Here is a 16,014-nt window from a genome sequence, read left to right as displayed (position 1 = left end):
ACAATATATAGTTTTCCCCCACACATAAATGTGAAATGCAGGTTTATGTGCATACCCCACAGGGCCCACCAGTGCCATGGAAGCACTTTCTAAACAAGGCAAAGATCACTGTGCTATGGGGCCCGAGCCAGCCCCATGGAGTCGTTTGGTGTGTGTCTCTCATTCTGTTTGTACACTGTGCCACCCTGCTTCCCTCATTCCTATCACCTTTAATAGACAATTGACTCCGACCGACAACCATTAGCTTTTTCGCTCTGCACCTGGCTAAATATAGGCAGCCGAAAAGCCTCTTACAAAAGAACCCTCTTACAAGTTCCTTTCCATGAATAGACTGTGCAAAGATACTTAAGTGGAAATCCTCTACAGGTATTTAATTCTAAATGAGTAATTACTGGGTTTGTCAGTGTGTCTTTGGTCTGCAGGAGCGTGCATTGGTGCGGCTCATTCGCACCTTGGTGTCGGAGCGAGGCGTACTTTCAAAGCCACCAGGAGCACACAGTGGCAGCAGCAGCATCCACTAGCCAACTAGCCTGACCACGCAGGGACTCCAGAGTTTTCAGTTTATTGGGGGGACAGACCGAACAAAGCCGCCAAGATGTGTGACATGGGAGGCCTCGATAACCTGGTGCAAAACACTGCCTACCTGAAAGCCCAGGGTGGAGATGACAAGGAGATGAAAAAGCGGCGTCGAAGTCTGTCTCTGCCCAAGCAGGACCAGTTAGCAGCCGTCCGCGCTGAGGTTGACAAGAACTACGAGAGCCTCTGCGAACAACAGCCCATAGGGAAGAAGTTCTTCCGAGACTATCTGAAGCAGGCGTCTCCCGACTATGTGACTGCTGCAACGTTCCTGGATGATCTGACGGATTGGGAGCTGTCACTCCCTGGCCCTGCCAAGGACAAGCTCAAGACTAACATCATCAACACGTTCTGCAAGGAGGGCTCCAAGAACTACATGGCTTTCTTGACTGGTGAAGCACTTGACAAATGCAAAGGGGTGACAGAAAAGGACTTTGACGAGGTGATGGTAACCAAAGTGCGAGCTGGCACCAGAGAGTACCTCAAGGGAACACCATTCACGGATTACCAGACCAGCCCATTCTTTGATAAGTTCTTGCAGTGGAAAGAATTTGAGAAGCAGCCCATCAGTGACAAATACTTCTATGAGTTCAGGACATTAGGAAAGGGAGGCTTTGGAGAGGTAAGTACAGTCCATTTTACAAATGGATGGTTCAATGTAATTTATAAGCTGCTGAATTAGGCTCCTCTGATGATGTCATGGGTGTCAATGCCAATTAGGCACAAGAAAACTTGTTTCTATTCCCCTCCAGCAAGCTATTGTATGTCTTCCTTTCAAATGGTTGAGGATATAGGTTTTACATATACTCCTATATAAACCTATTCTGGAATCATACCAGTTAGATCTCTCGTCCAAACCCTTTCTGTTTCTGTTTCTTCCAAATGCACACTCACACACTCTTTCATGCATGTTTATAGTTGCAAAATAATTAATCCTGGGCATTCACTCCTACCCTCGTCTCCAGGTATGTGCAGTGCAAGTGAAAAACACGGGCCAGATGTATGCCTGCAAAAAACTGGACAAGAAGCGCCTGAAGAAGAAACATGGTGAGAAGATGGCTCTGCTAGAGAAGAAGATTCTGGAGAAAGTCGCCAGTGAGTTCATTGTATGCCTAGCATACGCCTATGACACCAAGGAACACCTGTGTCTGACCATGAGCTTGATGAATGGAGGAGACCTCAAGTACCACATCTATTTCATGGGTGAAAAGGGTATTGAGATGGATCGCATTATCTACTACACCGCCCAGATCACCACTGGCATCATGCACCTCCACGCCATGGACATTGTGTACCGTGACATGAAACCTGAGAATGTGCTGCTAGACAGTCTGGGCCAGTGCCGCCTCTCTGATCTGGGTTTGGCCGTAGAGTTGCCAGCTGGGAAAACCATCACCCAGAAGGTAAGCTGCTTTGGTCATTGAACATGTCACTTTTGACCTCCACCAAATAGTAGCGATTGGAATAGAAATAGGAGCAAAATCTTCAAATCAGTGTAGAATCATCTTGCTATGACAGTGTCATTGACCTCATAGAGCTGGGCTTCTGTCTGTTCCGTCTGAAGATTACTGTCTTATTAGAGCCATTATGATGCTCGTTCTTACCTCCATTATATAACCCCTTGATCCCTGCAATTCTGAGTTCAGCCTTACCCTATTATGGGAGCTGGCACATTACCAACTTCAGGCTGCAAGACCTGGGGGTGTGGTGCCTTCTGCAAGGGGATATAGCTGACATTGCACTTATTTACATACTACCTTGCAAAAAGAGAGACTCTTTAACATGGACAAAATGGTTGACAGTAGGTGTCAACAAACAATCAGGAAAACCTCTGTTAAATATTGAATATAGATACGGGGAAGGCTATGAGGTCGAAAGCATGATGTAAAGAAGCACATTAAATTGTGGCTGGAGAGACTGTATTGTACACTTAATCCACACAGGGTACATTCTTTTGTTCATGTGAAAGATAACATATTGATGAAATGAGTGGAAGTCAATGGGTGAAATGCGTGGCATAAATTAGGCATAGCGGTTTGGTCTGAGGGGTGGTCAGTGATGTGCACATAGTCTGCAGCGAGAATTAAAATCAGGCTCAGTGGCAATCAGAAACTGACTGTGGAGTTCAATGAGATTTTATTTCATGGTCTGCAATAATCTGAAAAAAATCAAAGGACTATAATGGCAGGATAAATGCTGATGCCTTAATTAATTTCCCTAACTCAAAAACCCATGTGGCTAGGTCGGTTTTTCAAGTACTTGTAGAGGGCGTAACTAAGCTTAATGGAGGCAAAGTGAATGTGATACAGTCACAGGTCAGTTTGTTTCAGCTGGAGATGGTAGACATTTTATTGCATTTTTGGACAAGGAGAAAATATGGACACAAAACGATCATTAGCCTATTAGATGATGAGGACCTCAGGAGTCTGATTTACTTTGTTTTGTCTCCAGGCAGTGTGTGATTCTAAATTGGTTTGGGTTTTTGTATGTGCTACCATTCCATAACTCATTCCTTAATTATACTTCTCTAGTCAGAAGACTAGAAGATTATGTAAGGTGAGATATTGGGAGGCCAACACATTTGGACGTGCAAAAAGCCTTAGCCAAGTCAATCACAGGGTACATGGAGCAACAAAATGGTAAGCTCATTATCTTGTGCCCTTCTTGGGTCCATGGTTGTGGGCTGAGACCCAAGCCTGCCCGCAGGAGCTTGCCTGGCTTTGCTGTCTTGATCCTCTTACTTAGGAGGTATTACGCAAATCTGTCTCCAGTCAGACTACCAAGCTCTGGGGAGAGGGGTCGGCAGTTGCAGCAACATTACATGAAGCTGCATAGTCTGGCACATGCTTGCTAACACAAAGCAAGCACAAAACTAATGTTAAATGTAAACGCATAATTTTAGCATGTGTTGTCTTGGATGTATACATTCAGATATGGACTGACAATGTATCTCAGTCTGTTGGAGTTAGTATGTCTTGGCATTCTCATAGTGGGACTGATTAAGGCAAACGCAGTCCTAAGTGCCTGGCTGATGTGGTCTGAAGCGAAGGCTATCACATGACCACAAACAGACAGACAAAGGGCAAACATCTATTAGGTATACACAGTTTACCAGCTGACAGATAGGCCTGGTCAATCCACTTCAGACCAATGGTATTTCCATGTTTTCCCCTAGCTTCTACAGTTGCACAGAGCAGACATTATTTTACATTTAGAATCATGAATGCAAAGAGAAAATTGGCAGGTGGCAACCCTGTAGATTGACAATATATCTGGCTTTGTGGGTTATGTTTTCAAGAAAAATAATCTAATGTAAGTAAAACTGTGTAAGGAGTTTACATTATGGATCCCCCACCTGGTCTCAGTGTCAGCTGATGGTTGTGCAGGAACACAACTGTGCTCTTTCATTAGTGTCAACTGACCAGGCCATTAGGCCTGAGGTGAAGATGGACGTATTTCTGGAAGGAAATATGAAAAAAATGTGGCATCCATGAGATGGAATAAAATAATTTGAATCGTGTAAAATATTTAAATGTAGAATTTAAATATTTAAAAGGACAGGAATTCATCTTGACCACATGAGTGCTTCAGAACTCTGACAGCAGTTTACCATAGAGTGCTACAATCCTGTAAAGATGGATTAACGTGCAAGACACCATACACCAGTGTGTGTGTGTGTGTGTGTACAAACATATTTGTGGGCATATGCACATGCCATTCTGATTATGTGTGTATGTGTGTGTGTGTGTGGTGTGTGCATCTGTGCATGCACATAATATGTGCTTAGTTGTTTTTACAGCTGTGTGTATATGGGTGATTTTTTGCTATGTGTTTGTGTGTGTGTGTGTGTGTGTGTGTGTGTGTGTGTGTGTGTGTGTGTGTGTGTGTGTGTGTGTGTGTGTGTGTGTGTGTGTGTGTGTGTGACGGTAACAGTAGGTGCATAGGAATGCTCTATGCACTACCGGTGATGTTGTCTTCATTATGTAATGACTCAGAGCAGTACATCACCATGGATACTCCCATGACTTCTGACAGGTAGCCAAGGATTACACCTAAGCTTCTTCACTCTGGCCATAAGGTGAGGTCAAGTAGGAGCCCTGGACCGAGTTACATAAAATCCCCAAGACATTACTACCCCGGCTCTACCCCTTACTATGAAGTATCTTACTTGTTAATGCCACAAACACAATTTCTTTTACTGAAGCAGATGACCTTACTGTGAGAAACAAGCATTAGCATTAGCATTAGCATTAGCTAAGTGGACAAGCAAGGATTTGGATGTTGGTTAAGCGTTTGGCACATTTGGCACATTTGGCAGCCACAGCTGAGTATTCACTCTCTCCTCTGTGTGCTGCACTGTTGCCTTGAACATCTGAACAAACTAATATCTTTTTTACTGACAAGTAATATTGCAATAATAAGAGTATCTGCATGGTATTCATACAGTGGATTCACAGATCAGGAATTCACTGTATGGTAGAGGCATTTTTTGTGTAACTTAAGATATATTTGTAACTGTGCATCTCTTCTTTTCTCCCAGGCTGGTACTGGGCAATACATGGCCCCTGAGATTCTGACTGACATCCCGTACCGGACATCAGTGGACTGGTGGGCCCTTGGCATCAGTATCTACGAGATGGTGGCCGGCTACACCACCTTCAAGGGCTCTCCGGACAAGAAGCCAGTGGCGGAGAAGGAGGAGGTTCAGAGGCGCATCATCAACGAACAACCTACGTTTGAGCACAAGAACTTTGACGCTCCCATCAAGGATGTCATTACTCAGTTCCTCCAGAAGAAGATTGATGACCGCCTTGGCTGCAAGTAAGCCCCACAGTCACTTTCGAGAAATAGTATTTGCATGTGCTCCCCAAGCAGGATGCAAAATGCTGATTTTATTTTATTTATCTAGTTTTTGTCACAAATAATACCAATGAGGTTAAAGAGAGAATGTGGCAGATGGCAACCCAATTGACAATATGTCTGGCATCAGATGTTGTTTTCAAGAAAATGTATTAAATGTCAGTAAAACAGTCACATCCACCTCAGTTAGGTGACTGCCTCACTGCTGATGATGGGGAATGATGCCCAGTAATGATCCTCCACCTGTCTCTCCTTAATCCTGCTCCTCAACTCCGGCCTTTAGAATGAAGGTTAAAGGTTTAGGAATCAGGTGTACAAACACTAAGGTTGGCTTTCCATAGCCTAAAGCACCATACCAGTAAGTGGAAAAGTGAAGGCAGACAAGCCATACACCCAGTGTCAGTTCTATAGAAAGCTTCCAAGCTGGTGGATAATCCAGCTAATGCTACTGTACCTAACATAGCATCAGTTCACATCTCCTTAGGTCAAAGCATCTCTTTCTTCATTGTATGTTTTGTCGGCATTTGTTTGAGAGCATGGTTAGAAATTATTTGATTGACTTCACCATAGGGTAAAATTGGTTTGAAAATATCCAGCAAACCTCTCTTGATTGGGGTTTGTTTTAAGATACTGAATAGACCATGCTATCACTTCTATTTGTTGAGGCATTTTCCTAATATTTCTAACCATAATGAAATACAGAATAAGGGCTTAGGTTCCAAGTCCTGGAGATGTGACAGATGTAATGACCCTGGTATCTTATGCATCACACTCTACCGGTCACAAAAGCTCTTCTTGTTCTTTATCTGTGGTGTATGATACTGCACTCACACCATGGCTTTGCATATTTTCACAGAAATAACTGTGAGGACCCCAGGAAGCACGAATTCTTCAAGTCCATCAACTTTCCACGTCTGGAGGCTGGTCTGACCGAACCCCCATGGGTGCCCAAGCCCAATGTTGTGTATGCTAAGGACACTGGCGACATTGCAGAGTTCTCCGAGATCAAGGGCATCGTGTTTGATGATAAGGATAACAAATTCTTCAAGGAGTTTTCCACAGGCGCTGTGGCTATCTCTTGGCAGCAGGAGCAGATCGCAACTGGACTCTTTGACGAGCTCAATGACCCCAACCGGAAAGAGTCCGCAGCTGGTCTCGATGATGAGAAGAAATCGGGCACCTGCGCACTTCTGTGAGGAGGGAGGGTTGTTGATATCTCCCCCTACCAACCACAAATAAATTCCACTTTGTTATCATTAACAAACAACAACGAAAGATCTATCCAAAGCATGCATGACTAAAAATGGAGATGCTGTGTGAGGGACAGGTGGCATCCCAATGGTAGGGCTGGGGTGTCTTAAATATGTTTCTGTCTTAAACACTGGCAGATGCAGAACCACTGGGTTTGGGGAACTTTCTAGAACAGTCATGTTATGGTGGGCCGAGCCTCGTACATCCAAAAAAAGTTGAAACATCTTTTCCCGACAGTCTTGACTGTCTTGTAAATATAGTAGTTACCATACAGGGACCAAGGTAAATCACAAGGTTCTTATGAGGAGAGTTAATCACAGGAATACTTTATATATATGGTGAATATTATATATATATAAGAAATACTTCCACATGGACAGTCAACAGAAAATATTTTAGTGTGCAATCCGAGCCTTCAGAGGAAGTCTCAAGAAATATATTTGCATGAACAGCAGTGCAACCTTTGTAGTGTGCACCAAGGTCAGGAGCGTCAATCCTAAATATCAGAAGCTGAATCCAGGACTTAAATCCACCTTAAATCTTGTAATTGTTTTTATGTCGAACTGGAAACATTTAGCTATGTTCTACAGATACTGAGTGTAATGTTGAATTGCACCGTTAACACATCTATACTGCAATATAGTTATTTCTTAACACAAATTATTGATACTGCTATTTTTGCAATAAAACATGTACTTTGAAGGTAACATGACATGTAGCATGTATGTTTAAATAGGTATATACAGTAAAAGAAGCACGATCACATAGCGTAGATACTAGCCTTTATGGATTTAAACACAATATGAAAGTTTACAGTGATAAAATACAAAAATAAGTGTGTGTGTGGGGGTGTGTGTGTGTGCATGTATGTGTGTGTGTGTGTGTTAAAGAGAGATAGAGAGAGAGAGATAGAGAGAGACAGACTGAGAGAGTGAGAAAGAGCAAGAGTGAATGGTTGTGTATGTGTGTTCCATGGGGAGTTCATGGAGCATAGGATTGGGAGTGTACGTCCAGTAAGGACAGGCCAGCAGAGAGCTAAGATGAAGCAGGCCAGATGACGCTGGCTGCTGTTGCCATGGCAGTGGTGGTCAGATGATCTGAACAAGGTCATGACCCAATCATACCTCAAATTGTGCAAGCATCATGTAACTGGCCAGGGACTTCTGCTTCCAAATATATAACTAATTGAGCAATACCAAAGACAAAAAGAAAACCATCCTCCATTAGAGTTTGGAATGTATCCCCTTACTTCCTGTTTTTGTGTTACAGGTGCTGTGATTTATTTGTATCATATAATGAGTTATGCATGTTGTTGCCAGTATTCAGTTTTTACAGTGAAGATAAATAATATTATTAAACATAACTGTAAATATAATTTATGAGGGAAACATTATATGTGATAGGAATGTCAGACATTCAACTGGGACTTGCTTGAATCATGAATTATTTGAATGAATAAAATATGTGTCTTTTACAGGCAACTGTGTGTTTTCCTTCTCTTTATAGCACTGTTTTTGTGACTTCCTAAATCATAGCATAGCATATTAAATTGCCAGACTTTTCTGTATGTGTGTGTGGTTATCTACATGTTCATGCATTGAGATTTAAAAAAAATAGCAAGGGAATGTGCTCTTGCAAGATCCTAAAACCTAAAACTATTGACTACATTAAGCCCATTACAGGGTCAACACAGTCTACCCAGAGAGCTACCCTCATCTTATAAGGCAATAATCTGTCTTACACCCTTGTAATTAAATCAACTTCTAATCCCACCAACCTATGGACCTCAACACACAGCAGACTTCACCTCATGCATTTCTCTACATTCTGTATACATCTGTGTACTGTATGTGAAGGACAGACAGATGGACGGAAAGACAAACAGTTGATTCTCAAAGGTGCAAAATCTCTCTGCAGAAGCTTGGCCTTTGTTGGCTTTATATGGTTTGATTTGCAATGCAAGATTTCTAAGAGCTGGATACTTGTGAAGCTGTATTATGCTTATTTGAAGCAAGAGTGAAGATGAACACTGGGCAAATGGACTTTTAAATCGCTTCAGCAATCTAGAACATCCCACAAAAATAGACAATAGTGTACAGTAATGGGAGGGCTTGTTACAAGGTGAAACCAAGGCATTCTGCCAAGATTAGTGGCCTTCCTCTGAGGAGTAGTGAGCTTAGAATAGAGGCCTTGAGACAGGCAGGAGTAGATCCCCACGTCTAAAACAGCACTGATAATCAGCTAAAGCAATAAACCTCTGTATTGATGGCTATTGGCAGCCCTGAGCTGTGAGTCCTTAGCCCCTTCACCCAGGCTCTGCATTAACACCAGTGCTATTACACTGCCACACTTAAAACTGAGAGCTAGATGGAGGTTATACTGTAAAGCTTTGCTGCAAAAGTATTATTTCAGGTGCACTACATGTGTTTTGTAAAGCCTCCACGGATACAAGGTGTCAACTATGCTGACTCTGGCTCTCTGCTGAAAGGGACACACCAATTTTCCATTCTCTTAAAATCACTTTTTATTTCAGAGCTGTTACATAGGTGTTAAGGCATCTGCACAAAAGATTTTCTGGCAGAGGCTATAAAAATCACTTGGTTCACAAGTACACGTCTCTCTGTGTTCATTACAGTGGTTTAAATAAGTTTTGGCACATTCACCTTATTGTTACTATTGTTGTCTACTGTGCTTTAACATTGTGCTCCATTACATATAAATACAGAACTGAAAAACATTAAATAGTTTACCAAAGAGCAGCAAAACAGAGATAAACAGACATGAATATAAACAAACAGACAGGAAATACATTGTGGAGATGACTACACTAACTCAACAGGCTACTTTTACGTTCAGATGCATAATAATTGATCTTGCTGTATCTAGCACCATGCTATGGCAAAAGGGCCCTGTGTGTTTGTGTGTGTGTGTGTGTGTGTGTGTGTGTGTGTGTGTGTGTGTGTGTGTGTGTGTGTGTGTAAGAGTGTGAGTGTGTGTGTGAGTGTGAGTGTGTGTGTTAATATCTGATGCCCAAAAAGTAGGATATGAGATGGGGGATACTTTGAAAAGCCAGGCCTACATATGAATAGGGTGAAGGCAAGGCCCAAGGGGAGGATATGTTCAAATACGGGCAGTGACACTCCTATCTTAGCAATACAAGCAGTAACAGGCGAATCCAAACATACATAACAAAATAATTCAAGGATTACGCTCTAAACCTGGAATGTCCACCTCTGCAAATAGAACAAAGCGGTGGGAAGGGTGAGAACCTTTCCCCCTCTGCAGGTGGGTCAAGATGAGCGCAGAGCTGGGGAGTAGGGGAAAAGGGTGCTGGGGGTTGTGCCATGCATATTAGCTCCAATCTAAGCCATAATCTACTGCGTCACTAGGACGCGGAACGTCACACGTCCCAGGAACTTGTCCCGCTCGTCGTTGTTGCGCAGGTTAGACCCTTCAACTCGGCACTCCACTGTGATTTCTTTGTTGTAATCCTCCTTTGTCAGTAAGAGTTTCACTGCAACCAAGGGCTGGACGTACTTTTCCTACAGATCCACAGGAGAAGAGAAAGAGCGAAAGAGAGAGAGAGAGTTAATAAAGATAGCGATGACAGCAGGTAAATCACTAGAAAGCATTCAATTCTCAACCCGAACCTTCAATGAATTCACCTAAAGCATGCATTTCGTTATTTTTATATTTAACCAGTTCACCAGTGCAGACTATACTTACATGAACTTTTTTTCCATAGTACGGGAAGTACATTTTATCAATTCGTGCCGCCGCGGGAAAGTACTGGACAGACAAAGGACTGTCTCTCTGAAGGAGGAGACATCTTTCATAGTTAATGCTTTTACAATAAATATACAAAGCAAAAACAAGCAAATGAAAACAAAAACGCATCAAAGCACATACAAACACGTGACTGACCCCTGATAACATACCCTTTCCCATTCTACTGAAGAGTGCATTGGTGCTATAGTCCACTCTTTCCAGCAGGGGGCGTATGTTGCTCATGATATCCACAGAGAGTGTGCCGTGCTCTGTCTTGTATCCCAATCCCAACCTTAACTAACCTCTCTCTCTCTTCCCACTGGCCACACACAGTAGCTGAGGCATGAACGAATCAGGATGCAGAATGATGCACTGAGCACCGAGCCAACTGATCTGGCCTGTTAGTTCCACCTTCTGGTTCAGGAGTTGTGCTAATTAGCAAATCCAGATGGTGAACACAAAAAAAAACATTAAGGGGGGGTGGTTCTACTCCCTAAACCCTGCAATGCCATCTCTTGTCACCGATTATGGAAAGGCTTGGTGGTAATGTTATCATTCAATGCTACTCCTGCCACTGGAAATCCCCAGTCCTTAATGTCTAATCTCTGTGTTTGGGATTGAGTGTGCAAATGTGATGCTATCATTAAGCGTCTACCTGCCACACACAACCAAAACAGTTCAGGATTGTAACCGCTGCAGGTATGGTCCAAACTAAAGTAAGCGGATGAAAAAGTGTGAAGCATGGCAGTTAACGTGAACCCTCACAGTGGACTATGCAGACAATCTGTCAACTGGTGGATTGCCATTCAATCAAGAATGTGAGTTTATGGTGTATTGTTATAAAATGGCATCTACAGCACATCAGGCAAACACATATTTAAAAGGGTTCAAACATGTCACATATATTGGATAAACTGTATATCAGTATGTTACACTGAAACTTGGAAAGTATAATATTTGCTGTAGCTACACTTGAACATACAACTACATTTTACCAATTCACTTTTCATATATGAATCAAGTTACAATTAATCTTTAATTTCCTCCCTTTGAAATCAGGGAGAATCAAGAACCTTTGAGGATTTGTTCTTCTGAGATCTGATCAATCTCAATTAAAGCTTTTTTTCCATTAGATGAATGTAGACAAAAGGGGTTCATCTGGACTGGTAGGATTCTTACAGGTTGAAAACAGTGGTGTAATTTACAGGCGAAACAGGATGATATTACTCTATGAGCATTCCAATTACAACCTTTTAAAAGTTGTCCTTTATTAGAACCCCAAAGAAGCAGAGGAACCCCTTTTTTTTAAAGAACATAAAAAACTAAATGAATGTGTGAAAGATCCTGATGTATTCCACATTATATTATACTGTGGAATACATCTTCCAGTCATTGATTACCTGACTGAGTTAATCAGGTTAGTACATGTCAATGTCACTATGTGATTAACAGCTCAAATTCTAAAAAAAATTTAAACTACATGAAAGTGCATACACTAGACTTTGAATGTGGAAACAGCCAATGAAAGCAAGAAGCCACAAGTGCTCTCTTTTGTTACAAAGATGAAAATATAAAATGAGAGAATCCTTGCCACACAACACAATCCTTGCTATTCACTAAATCTTACGCTGTGGTCTTCCCCGTCACCTTAGATTGGATTCAACTGGCAGCATGCAAAGAAACCAACAAAGACACAAACTGAAAAACAAGACTGAAGACAGAACTAAGGACATACAAAGACAAAAACTCTAACACTATCAGAGAAATATTGAGAAAGTCTTTATTCCATTATACCATTGCTCATTTACACATGGACACTACAAAGCTGAATATACTGCTTAATATCGGTGTATATGTGTGCATGCTCAAAGCAAAATCACTTAGAAATGTTACCTTGGCTGTGCAGTTAACGTATGGTTCTCCTTGAGGTTTCAGGCCTATAATCTGCAGGGCAATCAGGCAATTAGCTAAACAAATCATCAATACCCTACACACACAAATACAGACATTTGAAACCAAAATTAGCGAGTGGACAGGTAATTGCCAGGTAGTTTACTCACTCTGTTCATCTTGACCAGGATGCAGGGCTTGCCCTCGGAGTAGCCATAGTTGGGGTCACTAATGCCCGAGCAGATTCTGAGGGTGCTCCTCCTGAATTGGCAGGCCTTCTTCTGAGCCTCAGCATCTTGGTCATAGAACTCCCCAGCCAGGCACAGCTCATTTGAGGCCTGCTCCGAGTCGTTGTACCCTAGACATAATGGGTGGGGTCATCAGGAGGCTGTACTCCGATCAATATGAATGACTCTGTAGGGCTAACAACTCTGTGTACATTATTATGCATGAGAGGGAGGAAGCTAGTTCAGAAAATATATATACATTAACACGTTTTACCCTACTCATCCAATGAGTGGTACATTATTATGCATGAGAAGTGGGAAGCTAGTTTAGAAAATAAATATGCAATAACACGTTTTACCCCATCCATCCAATAAGCCGGCTGATTGTATTCATTATTTCTACTTTCTGATTCAATAAAGCAATTCCACATTGATGACGCATCAGAGTGGAGAGGATTTTTTGTTACTAAACCAAGAATGGCATGAAATAAACTGTACTTTTCAGTTCAGTGCACGATTTCAGTGCAATGGATTTTGATCAAAGGTAAAGGATCACTACTTATTGAAAGATTTGATTTGATTGATTTCATAAGTTAATCATAGATATAGGTTTGATAGTTCTCAAAAACATATTAAATCCAAATAAAAGTCAGACAGTAATGTAAGAGGGAGGGTAGGAGGCAACATCACGCCTACACTCACATACACACACAGACACACACTCCATGCTAACTCCTCCTCTCAGTACCAGCAGAGACATGTCATCAGCTCATCAAACACACACTACATCACTTTCACACTCACTCTCAGTACCAGCAGAGACATGTCATCAGCTCATCAAACACACACTACATCACTTTCACACTCACTCTCTGCCACTTCTGTACACCACCACGTAGATGAAGACAGGGCCGTCATGAATGACATGTCCCAGGGAAGGTTCTGATCATGTGATTTAAAATGTGATTCACAATCTAGCATATCTGAGTGGTAATGACTTGTGAATTATACTGTTATGTTGTTTATTGGTAGAAATGATAGTGCAAATTGTGGGATGTATGTCAAACACATTATGTATGTTGGCAAAGCATGGTGTGCATATTTGAAAAACGTATTTGTATTACACATCCTGTTTGTTTGCAAAGCATATTTGCAAATCAGGGGGCATTTGCAAACCGCATTCTGTGTTTTGGCAAATGTATTCACTGTATACTACACAAAGTGTGACTGATTAGTCACATCACAACAGAGCCAAACTGATCAGGAGGGAAGCACATTAAAACCAGGACAGAGCTGACACTCACTCTGTAGGAAGGTATCCAGGTGCCGAATATACTGGCCATAGTTTGCAGGGTCTGATCTGTTGTAAACTATGTCCAGCGACTTTGGCCTGATAACCAACCCTAAAAGGAATGATGCATCAGGTGGAGACATTAAAATAGAGGCATTACATGCTAACAAGTAAACATTTTTTTATGTTAGAAAGTCTTCAAAAAAGGCAGACACAGCAGGTACAGACACAAGAGTAATATCATTTCTGTAAACATGTAATCACTCTCCTCACCTGGACTGGGGACTCGATCATTATATTTTGGAACATGATCCTCAAGGGTCAGAAGCATCACCCACATAGTGAGACAAAAAAATCCAGCCAGGAAGCCATAAAACACCAGGTAGAAGAGGAGTATGAGCCCTGAGCAGAAAAAAAATCACTTATTAATGAATTATTCACCACCAAAGGAAATCAGTGAATCAGACCCTGTGACATCCTGTCCAAGCTGACTCTAAAACAGAGTCCAACACCATGATGTCCAACACCATGCAAGGATCAACTAGAATCCGCTGCTGTTAAACACCTTCATCATATCACTTTCACATCACTTTGTTTTGCAATAACAGCTTCATAACAGTAACTAGATAAGAGAGTTTCTGAAACCTAGCTAACATTTCACCTCCAGCTGAATTTCATCTAAATACTTTGAAGAGACTATACATGAGTGAAACAGGGCTTATTCATTCTATGAAAAATAGTACTGATTTATGACATCAGCTTAACAATTCTCGCATTTGCTGTTATATTAACCATGTTAGTGCAGGAAGCCGGTTTGACCTTGACAGGCGCACAGCTAAGCGCTATAGGAGGCCATTGAAAAGAGGAGGATGTTGGAGCACGCGCGGATCCACACTATGCTGTTTCTCGCATGCGTTAGAGCGCTGGTGACTTCTCATTTACAGAAAAGGCAGGCCAATAGAGTAAAAGATAACATCTAAAATTATGTTTCAGTCCTATTAGACACACATTTCTTAAATCTTGATTTGATAGATAAAAATCATCCCATCGGTCATTTCAATTCCATCAATAGGTTACACCGTGATAGACCGGACCACCAGAGACATCAAATCATTCGTGTAATTTTTAACGTTCTAGTCCATAACTACGTCACGGTGGAACCCCGTTAATTTATCATAGCCGTCCACTGCTTTGATCTAAAAGTCTTAACCTATATTCCATAATTCAAGACAGGGCTAGTTCATCTGACCAGATAGTGTGTGTCATTTAGGCTACTTTGGTATCAACGTTCCATCATATAGTGCACCGATTGATGGGGATATGGGGTGAGTGTAGACCCAGAAGATTTCAGATCCTCCAAAGCAAGCCAGTGTCTTTTGAATATTTGAATTTATTTTTTAATTTGTAATATATTAATTTGAATATCCTACAGTAAGTTAGGCGCTTACTAAACACCTAAAGATCACTGAAAAATGTCTCTCAAGGTGCCCTCCCCCTTCCATCCGTTTATCCACAGTACACCGGATTATAATGCAGGTAAACAATAACAAAAAATAATCATGGCCTTAGTAAATTTCACAACAAAGAGTAACGTTCCTGACAGGTACAAGATATTTCGCAACTGGATATGTATCATAAATAGGATTTTTTTTGTGGGGGGGGTGCAAGATAGCTATTGCATCCTAGGTAACAGGCTAGGAGGCTACGACATCAGAGCACTTCAGCATACGACATCAGAGCACTTCAGCATCAGTCTTCCTAGGTCTTAATGCAGGGACCTACATGTCCAGTCCTGTAGCCTATATTTTCATTCAACCATCCGATTGGGAATTATGCTTACCCCAGCTACTTGCGTTCCGACCAATAAACTCTCCGGTTCTCGGGTTATAAATGCAATCTGTCCATCTTGTTTTGCCCTCTTTCCCCTCTCCTGGCTTCTGTTCCTCCTTCGTCATTTTGATAACGGCCTAATGTTTTATTGCATAAATAGCGGAAAGGGTAAAAGAATAGCCGAAAGATTAGCCTGGTGCGTGCTGATGGAAGGTTATCCGCGGCAGCTGTGTTCGGTGAACATTTTTTTCACGAATGACAGCGCTGAGTCAAAACTCTCGACCTTGGCGAATCAGGGGCTTTGTTGGGGGAAGGGGGACC

The 16,014-nt window shown here is 41.8% G+C and overlaps 2 protein-coding genes across 3 annotated transcripts; one reads left to right on the top strand and one right to left on the bottom strand.

Moving 5' to 3' along the window:
• The first annotated feature begins 394 nt into the window (after positions 1–394).
• On the top strand, positions 395–7,046 carry grk7a (G protein-coupled receptor kinase 7a). Its single transcript, XM_012826318.3, has 4 exons — positions 395–1,198; positions 1,542–1,979; positions 5,117–5,397; positions 6,293–7,046. The coding sequence occupies exons 1-4, from the start codon at positions 596–598 to the stop codon at positions 6,630–6,632; spliced, it is 1,662 nt and encodes a 553-aa protein (XP_012681772.1). The 5' UTR covers positions 395–595; the 3' UTR covers positions 6,633–7,046.
• A 2,140-nt stretch (positions 7,047–9,186) lies between these two features.
• atp1b3a (ATPase Na+/K+ transporting subunit beta 3a) lies at positions 9,187–16,014 on the bottom strand. 2 transcript variants are annotated; one of them, XM_012826332.3, is made up of 7 exons: positions 15,704–16,013; positions 14,137–14,265; positions 13,877–13,975; positions 12,516–12,703; positions 12,349–12,399; positions 10,414–10,500; positions 9,187–10,229 (listed from the first exon to the last, which is right to left on the bottom strand). In XM_012826332.3, exons 1-7 carry the CDS (start codon positions 15,816–15,818, stop codon positions 10,062–10,064), a joined length of 837 nt encoding a protein of 278 aa, XP_012681786.2. In that variant the 5' UTR covers positions 15,819–16,013; the 3' UTR covers positions 9,187–10,061. The 2 variants fall into 2 exon arrangements, with proteins under 2 accessions (XP_012681786.2, XP_031415744.1); XM_031559884.2 differs by lacking the exon at positions 10,414–10,500 and having other exon boundaries at positions 15,704–16,014.

Source organism: Clupea harengus, chromosome 22 (assembly GCF_900700415.2).
Source record: "Clupea harengus chromosome 22, Ch_v2.0.2, whole genome shotgun sequence".
NCBI classification, from domain to species: Eukaryota; Metazoa; Chordata; class Actinopteri; order Clupeiformes; family Clupeidae; genus Clupea; species Clupea harengus.
This window is presented reverse-complemented; position numbering and strand designations above follow the sequence as displayed.

Bases quoted from the DNA above. Each gene is read 5' to 3' on its own strand.
- atp1b3a (XM_012826332.3), bottom strand. From the start codon at position 15,818: ATGACGAAGGAGGAACAGAAGCCAGGAGAGGGGAAAGAGGGCAAAACA. The intron at 13,976-14,136 runs GTGAGGAGAGTG...CATTCCTTTTAG, and splicing joins TGATCGAGTCCCCAGTCCAG to GGTTGGTTATCAGGCCAAAG. The intron at 12,704-13,876 runs GTGAGTGTCAGC...CATTATGTCTAG, and splicing joins CCTGGATACCTTCCTACAGA to GGTACAACGACTCGGAGCAG.
- grk7a (XM_012826318.3), top strand. From the start codon at position 596: ATGTGTGACATGGGAGGCCTCGATAACCTGGTGCAAAACACTGCCTAC. The intron at 1,980-5,116 runs GTAAGCTGCTTT...CTTTTCTCCCAG, and splicing joins GGAAAACCATCACCCAGAAG to GCTGGTACTGGGCAATACAT. The intron at 5,398-6,292 runs GTAAGCCCCACA...ATATTTTCACAG, and splicing joins GATGACCGCCTTGGCTGCAA to AAATAACTGTGAGGACCCCA.